The 12,439-nt window shown below is 47.7% G+C and overlaps 5 protein-coding genes across 5 annotated transcripts; 4 read left to right on the forward strand and 1 right to left on the reverse strand.

The window, feature by feature from the left end:
- Nucleotides 1-32: 32 nt before the first annotated feature.
- Nucleotides 33-994, reverse strand: BBA_00093 (methyltransferase domain-containing protein; the record flags this gene model as incomplete). The annotated part of the gene is made up of 2 exons (XM_008595190.1): nt 33-873; nt 930-994. The coding sequence occupies 2 exons, from the start codon at nt 992-994 to the stop codon at nt 33-35; spliced, it is 906 nt and encodes a 301-aa protein (XP_008593412.1).
- Nucleotides 995-1,700: 706 nt separating this feature from the next.
- On the forward strand, nt 1,701-3,309 carry BBA_00094 (major facilitator superfamily transporter; the record flags this gene model as incomplete). Its single annotated transcript, XM_008595191.1, has 5 exons — nt 1,701-1,906; nt 1,967-2,469; nt 2,524-3,052; nt 3,118-3,154; nt 3,214-3,309. 5 exons carry the CDS (start codon nt 1,701-1,703, stop codon nt 3,307-3,309), a joined length of 1,371 nt encoding a protein of 456 aa, XP_008593413.1.
- A 1,189-nt stretch (nt 3,310-4,498) lies between these two features.
- BBA_00095 (oxidoreductase molybdopterin binding domain-containing protein) lies at nt 4,499-6,389 on the forward strand (the record flags this gene model as incomplete). The annotated part of the gene is made up of 2 exons (XM_008595192.1): nt 4,499-4,848; nt 4,910-6,389. The coding sequence occupies 2 exons, from the start codon at nt 4,499-4,501 to the stop codon at nt 6,387-6,389; spliced, it is 1,830 nt and encodes a 609-aa protein (XP_008593414.1).
- A 1,245-nt stretch (nt 6,390-7,634) lies between these two features.
- BBA_00096 (uncharacterized protein) lies at nt 7,635-9,698 on the forward strand (the record flags this gene model as incomplete). The annotated part of the gene is made up of 5 exons (XM_008595193.1): nt 7,635-8,049; nt 8,108-8,394; nt 8,451-8,572; nt 8,637-9,270; nt 9,543-9,698. 5 exons carry the CDS (start codon nt 7,635-7,637, stop codon nt 9,696-9,698), a joined length of 1,614 nt encoding a protein of 537 aa, XP_008593415.1.
- Nucleotides 9,699-10,002: 304 nt separating this feature from the next.
- BBA_00097 (3-hydroxyacyl-CoA dehyrogenase) lies at nt 10,003-11,145 on the forward strand (the record flags this gene model as incomplete). Its single annotated transcript, XM_008595194.1, has 3 exons — nt 10,003-10,260; nt 10,371-10,755; nt 10,838-11,145. The coding sequence occupies 3 exons, from the start codon at nt 10,003-10,005 to the stop codon at nt 11,143-11,145; spliced, it is 951 nt and encodes a 316-aa protein (XP_008593416.1).
- Between the last annotated feature and the right edge of the window lie 1,294 nt (nt 11,146-12,439).

Genomic DNA, 12,439 nt, shown 5'->3' on the forward strand with positions numbered 1-12,439 from the left:
TAAAAGCATAAATTCAGCACAATAAATAGCATCTAGCTTATGCTTTTCCTTGCAATAGTGACAGTGTATTTCTGATGAATTCCTTCCTCGGACGACAGGTCTCTCAACGCGTCGTTTATCAGCTGCTCCATCTCGTCGTTGGTAATGTTCAGCAGGCCCAAGAGTTTTCGCATCAGCTCCGGATAGTTTGGCATCAGTTTCGCTTGCACATATCGACCCATTGCCTGACTATTGGGAGTCTTGGCCGACGGAACAAACGAAAACTCAAACTTCTGAGCTGTAATCACCTTTAATCCAGCCATCTCCATGAAAGAGGCCGCGTTGGATCCGGATGCGTCAGAGAGACCAGCTTTCTTGACGGCCGTCATGAGCAGGGCGTGCCATTTCCAGTCATCGCTCAGGCATTCGTCTGTGCCGACGCGATAGAACTTCCAATCCAGGTCCTGATGCTCAATGATCCCTTGGTCCTGAAGCGCAAGGCTGGCGACTTGGAAGTACTTGCGCCAGTCGTTGATACCCAGGAACAACATGCGTCCGAAAAAGTAGCCAACAGAGGTTGGTGCTAATGCGCTCCGGCTGAGGCTGTCGGTCTGCTTCTCAATGTCGACATCCAGGATATTGCCCGTCTCCCATTGCAGTCTGGGCGAGGCAGCAGAAATCGCAGGTGCAGGAACAGGAGTAATGTCAACACCGACCACTTTTGCGCTGGGCAGCAGAGCAGCCAGTTGAATGGTTGCAACACCAGTTCCGCAGCCAATATCGACTGCCTTGGAGGCGCTTGTAAAATGGCGATTGTACGCCAGAAAGGGATCACCCCCAATCATGGCTACTATGGCATCGGCTTGCGCATCGAGTCGATCCTGCTCAATAGCACTACGCGTTACATGTTAGTGAAGAGCTCGATTCAGACTGTGTTTGAATGATCGCACTCATTGGGGAGAACATATGACGATGATGTGTTGTGGTAGCCACGCTCCGTAGTCGTCGCAGCCATTGTAAGCGGGTTTGATCAAAATATTATGTAGAAGAAAAACGTTTAATGCTTCTTCTCTCAAAGTTATCTACATTGTATACTATGCGACAGCGACAAATGTAGAAGAAAAATATTTCTTGCTTCTTCTCTCAAAATAATCTACATTGGACGAGCGACGTAGTGTAATAAAGTATAGCTGCCTTGGAGTATGGGCAATCCGTCCCAAACCCGGCTGGCCAATAGAAATGATGCGGAGGGTTTGGTGGAGCCTAGGCTGGTCTAGAATCTAGCCTTGTTTTGATGGAACACTTCGGACGGGAAATGTTCTGGCCCTTGTCCTGTTCTCGATCTTGAATTGATTGCAGCGGCAGATACTCACGGCAATAATGCGACTCGTCACGCCACTCAGCAGGATATACATTGTTTCAGATGGCCATCATCGTAGTCCGCCAGCTCCGTTCCAGCCCTTCGCCAACCCTCCGAACACAGGGGCGCGTCGGCGCATTTCACCATGATTACTCCTGCCAAGTAACGCAAACAGTAGAACAAAGGTAGTGGGGCTTTTTGGAGGGTAAATCATCAATGAATCTTTGGACGTTGTGCGATTTCTCGTCTTTGCATCGATTCAGGTCCAACTAATCGCAGCAAGTAACTTCCATACAAGCCAGCATCGATTGAGCAAACTGATCTCGCAAAAGGCATGAACGAGCAAATCAAGGACGGCAAAATGCAGTCGGTCAACGAGAACATCAAGACTCCAAGTCCGGTTCTCGTACCGGCAGACCAAAACTTACAGAGCCCACCGAGCACGGAAAAAGATAGTTATGAGGTTGGCTGGGAAGGTGGTGATGCGGATCCTCTGTGCCCTCGCAGCTACAGCACCTTGAAAAAATGGCGAATCGTCCTTGTTATTTGTTTTGTCAGTTTGTGCATGTAAGTTCAAGTGTTCGCGCCGTCAAAAAAAACTCCATCAAGCTAATGCAACATATTCAGGACATGCGCCAGTTCCATCTACATCGCGACATACCAGCAAATGGAATCCGAGTTCGGCAATTCAAGAATGGTGTCTATTCTTGGTCTCTCCCTCTTCGTCCTCGGTATCGCTTTCGGTCCCATGGCTCTTGGCCCCCTCAGCGAATTTTACGGTCGGCGACCCATTTACGTCATTTCTTGGACCGTCTATGTTATTTTCATCATACCTCAGGCTGTCGCCAAGAACATTGGCGTGATCCTCGTTTTCCGTTTCCTTGACGGCTTCGCTGGCAGCGCTTTCCTCGCCGTGGCTGGAGGCACCATTCATGATCTCTTCGACAAGGCGCAGCTACAACACCCGATTTCTATCTTCTCAGTGTCGCCTTTTATCGGGCCAAGTCTTGGTCCTCTGATTGGAGGTTTGATCTGCTCTTACTTGGATTGGCGATGGACGTACTACGTTTTGATCATTTGGTCTTTCGTCTTGTGGCTAGCAATCATCTTTCTTGTTCCTGAAACATTTCGTGAGTTCATGGACTTCAATTATTCGACTTCTTTTCCCAACTCATATTTTCTAGATCCGGTCCTGTTACGGAACAAGGCGAGAAGGCTTCGCAAAGAGACGAACAATGCAGAATGGTTCGCTCCTATTGAAAGAGCGCATCGGTCTGTTGCACATGCAATTGGCAACTCCTTAACCCGACCATTTCAGCTTCTCATCCTTGAACCCATGTGTCTCTGCCTCTGCATTTTTGCAGCACTCTTGCATGGCATTCTCTACTTGTTCTTTGACGCGTTTCCGCTAGTTTTTGTCAACAATCATGGCTTCAATCTGTGGCAAGTTGGCCTATCCTTCCTAGGAGTTGGTCTTGGCATGATCGGCGCCATCTTTATGAATCCGCTATGGAATAAAGCGCGGAACCGTCTTATCCACAACAATGAACAAGAAACGGGTATCGCAGGTGCTAGCGAGCCCGAGTTTCGACTTCCTGCTTCTATGGTAGGCTCGTTGATTGTGCCTGTTGGCATGTTCATTTTTGGCTGGACAACATTCCCCTGGGTGCACTGGATCTTTCCAATCATAGGATCTGCCATCTTTGGATTCGGGTAAATATAAAGGATTGATGTGCAAAAGATGGCAGTTCAGAGCTGACGTGATGAAACCAAACTAGGGCACTATTGCTATTCACTTCTATTTTCGGGTTTCTTGTGAGTTTTCGGGCTTGCTTAATTACTCCCCTTGATCTTTGGAAACGAATAACTAACAGAACCTGCACCAGGTTGATGCTTATCCAACGTACGCAGCGAGCGCCATGGCGGCAAATGGCTTCATCCGATGCATTTTTGCTGGTATGTACATCTAGGCAGTCAAGTGACATCCCTTGTAGTTTTTAGCATCAAGGCTAATCTGCGAGTGAAGCTGTATTCCCGCTTTTCGGCGAGCACATGTATGAGAAATTGGGATATCAATGGGCGTCATCTTTGTTGGCGTTTCTCACTGTTGCCATGATACCGTTTCCGTTTCTTTTTTTCCGCTATGGCAAATTAATTAGAGGCAAGAGCCGCTTCGCTAGGAACTAGTTATCGCTGACTTCGCAAGCCTATGCATAGATAGTTGTCAGTAGGCTGGCCTATGGGAGTCGTGTCAGTCGGTAATACTAAAAGCTGTCTGCCACTGTTTGTGGCACTTACCACTGGCAAGTGTACTGGTGATATCCTTCTAACTAGATACCATTAGCTAAAGAGGCATGCCGGGCATGCGTGACAGAGCTATGGGCGTGGAGATCGTGCGATCGACACACGATAACGCCACCCCCTCTAGCCATTTGCCCCGCCAACCCGCTATCTACATATCAGTAGAAGCCGTACATTCCGAGCGTGGGAAAGAGTAAGCTCGCCATCCACTGGAGCCGAATGCCACTGTAACGACATGATTTGACTGGTCAAGCATCAGTATATCCAGAGTCGTTACGGTGGATGTGTAAAGGAAAGAAATGCTGGAAAATGAACTACTTTAGCCACAACATGCGACAAAACGAATTTCCACGCTAGGATTGGACCATGGTCTTGCCATTTCCGGTTCAACTTCTGGTATAACTGCTTTTCTTGTAAAATTACCTCAAAAGTCTCTCCCTGTGGCAGCGGGTCCATGCCCCTCAGACGGGAGGTGAAGCATTTGTAGCTTATGATTGGATCATGGTCCTGCCAATTCTGGCTTAATTGCCACAGACGTAATTGCCTCTGCAGCAAAGCCAAAGTATATTTGACCTCCACGTCCGTGAGGCAGGGGGTATACGTGCATTAGCCACAGCATGCAAAGATGACTTTCGACTCCGATTGGATCCTGGTCTTACCACTTCTGGCTTAACTCTCATCGGACGCAGTAGAGCATGTCTCATCATCGAGTGTGGGACAGGTATGTGTGCGGCATTGGGCGGGCATTAAGCAGGATCAGCTTAGTCAACACAACAATCGTTGGGAACATAAATACTTTTGCATCTGACTGGGACGCAGTTCGAAACTGGCCAACGTGCAATTAACATACATTCTACCATGCCACCAAGAAAAACAAATACTGCTGCCAAGGCGCAAACCAAGGCACCCGACGCTTCCCAGGCGCCAGTCGACGTGCGAACGAAAGCACCCACGGCTTCCAAGGCGCAAAACGACGCAGCCGAATTACACGCCAAGGCATTCGAGTTCAAGACTACCAATCGTCCAGATGAGTGGAAGATTGAGCAGGGACTGTCGGGAGCTGTGCTGCCAGTCCTGGATATGACCGGGCCTGAGACCAAAGCATTGGACATTCAGACTTTTGGCCCTCTCACCAAGGATGATAAAGCGATCGAGTCAGTGGGCGATCGCGAGAAGCTCTTCACTCGTGAGAGAAAGGGCTGGGTTGGGTGAGCAAACTGTGTAGACTGTTGTTCTGTCTGACTTTGGCTGACTTGCGCCCCCGTTTAGCTTTGTAGAGTGGGAAAACTATCCGGAAAAGAAGGCCGCGGCGCACAAGATCCTTACTTCCCAGACCTTTCCGCCAAACCCAGAGTTCCAACTGGGTCCAATTCCCGGCACGAATCCTGTGCTCCCTGGCACACACTGGAAGATGTGGCATCATGCGATCGGTGGTGAGCTTACCACGGTCCCCGATGATTCATGGGACATTGTCCTCAAGGAAAAACACCCTGATATGCTGCATCTCTTGCAGTTTCCCTACAATGGTGAACCTCCAAAACGATTGGTTACGAATAAGGCCATCACTCCAAATTCCCTGCACTTTGTGCGGAACCACGGTGGCATCCCGATCATCAACAAGGATGACTACAGCTTCGTGCTGGATGGTCTCGTTGCAAACCCCAAGAGCTTTACCCTTGATGACATCATGGACGAATCCAAATACCCACGCATGGAGAAGACAGTGACGATCCAATGCTCGGGCACGCGCCGCATTGAGCAGATTCTCAAGTACCCTGGCCAAGGCGACGAAGTGCCTCAGGCGCCGTGGGCGGAAGGCGCCATTGGCAATGCCCGTTATGTGGGTATTAGCCTCAAGAAGATTATCAAGGCCTGCGGCGGCTTGGTGGACGGCGCGAAACACTTGGAGTTTTATGGTGCCGACACTTACTTTAAAGATGACAAGACCATGAACTATCTTGTCAGTGTTCCGTGGTCCAAAGTCAAGGCAAACGAGGTCATGCTAGCCTGGGAAATGAATGGCGAACCCCTTCCCGCTATTCACGGCTATCCGCTTCGCATTGTCGTCTTTGGCTACATTGGAGCCAGAAGTGTCAAGTGGCTCTATCGCATCAAGGCCATCAAGAACCCTTCGCGCGCCCCGGTCCAGAGTGCAGAGTACCTCTACTTTCCCCAGCAGGTTGGCAAGCACAATTTTAAAATGACGGACGGAATCCAGATCCAGGAAATGCCCGTCAGCTCTGCCATCATGTCGCCGTGGACCAAGCAGGTCTGCATCCACAATGGCAGCATTCGCTGCAAGGGATGGGCATACTCGGGCGGCGGCCGATGGCCAGAGCGCGTGGAGCTGTCCAACGACGGCGGCTTCAACTGGTACACTGTGCCGCTCGAGAACCTGTCCAAAAAGGGCAAGTGGTCGTGGCGCACGTGGGAGTTTGACTTGCCGTGCGACGTTGAGGGATGGGTCGAGATTGTTGTCCGCTGCTGGGACAATTCTCTCAACACGCAGCCCCCCGATGTGCGAACTGCATGGAACTGGGGATTGCACGTTACAAGCTCGTGCCACAGAATTTCCGTGTACAGCGTCAACAAGTCCAAGCCGGCAACGCGGGCGCGACTGGCCGAGTTTGAGGACAAGAAGATACCATTTGGCCCGGTTACTGTGCCTCTGCAGTTCCCGTCTCAGACCTGGGAGGACTATGAGAAGTTCTGGCAGCAACATGACCCTCGTGATGCTGACGACGAGTAAATCTACAGTCAGTCTATTAAATGTGTTATAGCTTGCTTCATAACGAATCTCTCAATGAATTGTATTAGCCTTTTTGAATTGAACAAGTATTCTCGAAACAATTTAATTCTCGTTTCGCGCATCCATGGCTTAGTTTTAGATACCAATAAATGACACAAGACGTATCGACCTTTTCCCCCGCAAGCATTATATCTGCGCTGTACAAAGTTTCAGAAAATTCCTGCTTTGCTGTCTCGAAGCAGCAGCGAAATATCTTGAGCCCTGCCAGCATTCTCGAGGGGGTGAGACGAGCAGATTTCTTCCCTATTTTAGTATTTCCAAAAAGGGTAATACTACCTAGTGATCTCAGCCACCACTTGGTGCACACCCTCCCCACATGAGCTTGCATCTCAGTGTACTCCGTAGTTGGCAGGTAATTAGCGACAGTAGCCCCGCGGATTATTTAGAATGCCAGCTTCAACCCAAGCACACAAGGTGGCAACCAGAGCTCTCAACTGGCGCTTTGTGATGACATTGACGGGCCAGAAAAGCTACAGTGGAGTTGACAGCACAGCGTAGTGCTGGTCGTGAGAATTATGAGCATGGTCGAGGCTAGAATCTCGGGGGCGGGATTTAGCGCATATGATATCATGATAGTGAGGACCACCCGCCCCGCAGTAGCCCTGCGGACCAGAATTGCCAGCATAACCAACATGGCAACCAGTCTCTTTATGATAACGGGTTAATTTTCCATTTTATCTTCTCTTCAGACGGAGAGTCCTTTTTTTTTTTTTTTTTTTTCAACGATACATACACCCCAGCCACTACCTCATATGACACATTGTGCAGCGAACGCGGCCCACATCACCACTTCCCAAAGCGCAGCCAATCTATCGAGCGGGGTATCCCTGTAACCGAGCTTGCCGAGACCATTTTGCTTTTTCTTTGTCAATTATATTGACGTCGGCGTCCACTTGAATAAGCTGCAAGGATAGCTCCGTGACTGGATAGTTGGGCATCATGGGTGAGCTATCGTGACGGCGAAGAACAGAAGGTTGAATTTTGCACAGATGAATCGAGCAATTGTATCATGATGGTACTAGATTGGCTCGGTGTATTGAGTCCATCGTGAGTAAACACTGCAAAATAATGCTGTGCATTTTTAACAGCAAGCCATCTCTCAGGTCATAGCCAATTCGACCTCATTAGCTATCCTACAGCTCTGGCTGGAGCTGCGCGATTGCTCCTGGGAGCTTGCAACTCGAAATGTCTGCATCTGTAAATTCGCAGAGCACCACAGATGCTGGCGACTTCCAGTTTATTACCGAGTCAAACAGTCGAGAACTACGGAGCCATGCAATGAAATCTCATTGGCGAATGCGAAAGCAGCGGGCAAGCGGTCGACGCAGCGCAGGCAGCGGTTCACAGCCGCATTTGCAGCCACTCCGGCCGCGCGTCCATCACAATCATGTTCCAGCGATACATCAAGCTGACAGAGCATCCGACACGAAATCCAGTACTTTGACCAGCTATGACCAGCTCCCTAGCATGGGTGATTTGACACGAGCAACCTCAGAGGCGCTTTGCAGCGCGATGGGAACCCTGAGTGGCGGCCGCCTGGACCCGTTTGACACTCTTCCTGTCAGGCTAGCAACTGTGCATCACAGACTATTGTACCACTGTATGCTGCGATGCCGAATACACCTTGGATTTAGATGATGTTCTTACACTCATCGCAGGGCTTTCCACGAGTGCGACAACGATGCCCCACCATCTCCCAGCTCCAATTCTCAACACAGCGCGAGATGTATGGCTGCCACTTGACTTGTCAAATGCCGCGTCATTTAATATTTGCATGGCTCACGCAGCTGCGCACCTGGCGCGGATCCACGGACGACGATGCTCTACAATCGCTCTGAATTTTAAACTAGAGGCGATGCGAATCATCTCCGAATGGATACAAAACGAAGTAAAAGCCCTCAGCGATGACATGTTTGCAGCTGTCTTGAGACTCTTGACATATGAAGTACGGTCCACACATGGCACTTATTACTATGCTTGAGTTAACATTATTTCACACAGCGACAATGGGGGACTGAATCCGATTGGCAAGTCCACCGTCATGGCTTGCGTCAGATGCTTGACGCTCGCGGCGGCGTTGAGGCACTCGCTAGTAACGGGCGCCTTGCACTGGTTGCAGTTCTGTAAGTACCTGATGGCCGGGCACGACTTTTGATCCCATACTAACAAAAAAAAAACTTTCCGTAGAACAACACTTATGGTACGACAAACGTGGTTCGATTGCTCGAATCACATCTCGGGCTTGCTTGCTCCTCAATCGCTCTACACACTCAGCCTTATCACTGGGGACGAGTCGGCCGCCACTCGCCTTCGGTGTCTGTGGTTTCTTTCACTCAGTCAAGATATGGAACACTTTGTACTCCATTCAATGGAGACAAAGTCCAATATTCTTGCAAATTATCCCCATCTTCAGGATGCATTGCTGCTCCTCTTGGTGGACATTGAGGAAGATGACGTCAACGTCAAAGCCGACGGCCACCACGGCGCAGACATGAGCGATGGTGATTTCAGACGACTGGCATGCATTTTCTTCATTGCCATTCTATACCGATCCTCGATTATGCCACCACTAGAGGCTTCAAGCCCCATTCAAGGGTCGTACATAACCTGTCCATCAGCCCTTTTTGCACTCAACGCACACCTATCAGAATACTGCGACACCTGGCGTTGGGATGTGGAAGGACTTTACATCACCCTCTTTACGGGCTTTTCCTCCGCTGGTGATGGTATACCTGACCGCGACTACGTGTTGGGCATGATATCTATTCTCAGGTCTCTGACCTGCGCCGCTCGCCACGGCATAGAAAGCTGTTTACTGCACGTAATGTGTCAACGCTCAGCCGCCCGGACTGGACATCTCAAAAACATGAACGACTCATAAAAGTTTTACACAGAGTATACAGAAGGGAATAAGAGACTAGCCCTAGCGGTATTAAACTGCCATCTGATTTCAGAATATAAGCAACATAGCCGTTGATTGCACAGGCTCATCATTCTGTAGATTGGCGCCGATAACAAAGCAGATCCACCACCGTACAAGAGCTAGCCCTTAAAACGACGCCGCCACACTGAGTTGCTGCTTTGCATGATTAGCAAGCTACGAGTGCAACGACCAACAGCGCCTTTCTCGATCAGTGCAATCCCCGAAACTTGGCCATCGGTGAAGTCTTTACAGTCAGCCTATCGACGGTCGGCTTTATGCATTTTGGCGAGCGTATTAGCTGCGGCATCCGAGAGCGATCCGCATAGCCTGTCCGAGACAAAACATTGGCTTCTACGATAGCATCCAGACCGGGGCATTGACGACACACGGCCGATATCAGTTTGAAAAAGGATGACATCTCAAATTGATATGCGCAGACGAGCCTCTTTTCTATGTGCTCCCCAAATAGAGTTTCCAAGTACGTCATCGCATCGCTTGCACCCAGCTGTAAGTACAATTATTTAAGTCTAGGTAGCGGCCCCTAATCCGAATTCTCGAATAAACAAACGGCTACGCCCTGCCTAAACAACCTGCTACCACTCTTTTTTTGTTATATACTCTTAATTCACAATGGCAATTCGTACCGTCGGCGTTATCGGCACCGGCGTCATTGGAGCGTCGTGGACCGGTTTGTTCCTAGCCCACGGTCTGCGCGTCCTGGTGTCCGACCCTGCGCCGAATGCGGCAAGCAAGCTTCGGACGCATCTCAAAGGCATTTGGCCTACACTTGAAGATGTTGGGCTGTCGCCCAATTCATCCTTGTCGAATTACCAGTTTGTGGGAGCCAGCATGCAGCAGCACTATTCTGAGCTCGATTTCGTTCAAGAGGTACGTACGTTTATGGCTTGCGCTTTTTGCGAGCGCTCCGCGCCGCGCCAACCCAACAAAAGAACGCGGGCTTGAGCTAACCCGCGCGCATGCAAAAAACAAAAAACCAGAATGCGCCCGAAAGGTTGGATGTCAAGACGAAGCTGCTGGGCGAGATTGACGCGGGAACTCGTCCAGAAGTCACCATAGCGTCATCGTCCTCTGGAATTCCAAGCTCGCAATTCATCTCACAATGCGGCAAAGCGCCAGAACGTGTGCTCATCGGCCATCCGTTCAACCCACCTCACCTGATGCCCCTTGTCGAGGTCGTGCCTCATCCAAAGACTGCCAAAGCTAGCATTGAAGCTGCCCTGTCATTCTACAAGTCGCTCGGCCGGAGGCCCGTCCACATTCGCCAGGAAGTGCCCGGGTTCGCAGCCAATCGTCTCCAAGCCGTCTTGTGCAACGAAGCCTACAGTTTGGTCAGCAGAGGCATCATGTCTGCCAAAGATCTCGGTAAGATAATCTTTTTTTTTTGGGCTCACGATTCCAATTTTATTTTTATTTTTATTTTATTAACAAAAGGACGACTTGGCAGACGAGTGCGTAACGTCCAGCCTTGGACCGCGCTGGGCCGTGACGGGACCGCTAATGTCAAATGCAATGGGTGGCGGAGGAGGAAGTGATGGCTTCAAACATCTCCTTGAGCATCTAGGGCCGGCTACGGAGAAATGGATCGAGGACATGAAAGCCCATGCATTCGAATGGACTCCGGAACGGCTGGCTGCTCTGGCAGACAGCGTCGCCGAAGAACTTGGCACCCAAGATGTCCACGAACTTGAACGCAAGAGAGATGCTACTCTATTAGCGTTATTCCGTCTCAAGAACAAGGACGACACCGAGTAAAGCAATGCAAGTTGGCTCGGAGAGCGGCTGGTTGGCACTGGAACAAGCCCGGTGAAAGTGACGGGAAACAGGGAAAGCTGCAGACCTCTATGGTGTCATGTTATAGTGCCGAGCCTAACGTTTGTTCTCTAGGACGATTATTCTTTCTTTTCCAGCTACTAGAAGTTGATGTGCAACGTGAAGATTTCATGCCACCTGTTCCGCCCTTTACTACCAGCGCCTCCCACACGTAGTTGTCGCGACTCAGGCCCTCAAGGACACTGACATCGTTACGTCATCGCTTACCACACCGTCACGTCAGTTGCCTGCATCTATATTGATAAAGTACCATAAACTAATACTCGAAGATATATTTCCTCGGCTTAGATTTAGCATTCTCGTTAAAAATACGTGGCGGCACGGGTTTAGGAATAGCCTACGTAGTTACGCTATTTTCTGTTAGCTTAATATAAGTTTTATAAGCTAGTAGACATAGAAATTAGTAGTCTTATCGTCACTAGCTCTAAGTGCCCTATTACGCCTTAGTATAATAAACTTAGCTATCTATACTAGTATTACTATAGTAATGCTAAACACTATACTACTTACTAAGGTATAGAAAGCTATTTACTACACGTAATGTATTAACGCTTAGCTACCTAGACTAAGCCCCTTAAAAATATAAATAACTTATAAAGGTTTATATAAAGTATATAGAATAACTAGAAGACTAGCCTTACTAGTATAAAACTATTATCTATTTTTAGAATATAAGTAAGTAAATATAAGTTAAACTTATTTTACTTTAAGTACTATTAGATTAAGTACTATAGAAGTTAATTTCTCTTACTATAGTAAGGTTATAAAAGTACTACTAAAAGTAGATTTTATATTAGAATATATACTTTTTAATAAACTATATTAATATATATTAAATAATAAAAGATATACTTTATTTATAAATAAATAATATAGATTAATATAGTTAATAAATAAGTAATATAAATAAATAAGTAAGAATATTATCTTTAAACTCTATACTATAATTACTTAATAACCTTAAATATAAAATACTTTTAATAAAGGTAATATAATTTTTATTTTATTTACTATTAAAAGATTAATATAACTAAGTATTTATAAAATAATAAAAATTAATAATATTCTTATAATAATAATCTAATATTAATATAATAACTAAAATCTATAATATAATATAGGTAATAAGTAAGTAGCGTAGATAAGTAAATAGTATACCTATACTAGAGAATACTATCTTTTAACCTTATATTATAATTACTTAATAAGCTTAAAT

The sequence above is a fragment of the Beauveria bassiana genome, assembly GCF_000280675.1.
Source record: "Beauveria bassiana ARSEF 2860 unplaced genomic scaffold BBA_S00001, whole genome shotgun sequence".
NCBI classification, from domain to species: domain Eukaryota; kingdom Fungi; phylum Ascomycota; class Sordariomycetes; order Hypocreales; family Cordycipitaceae; genus Beauveria; species Beauveria bassiana.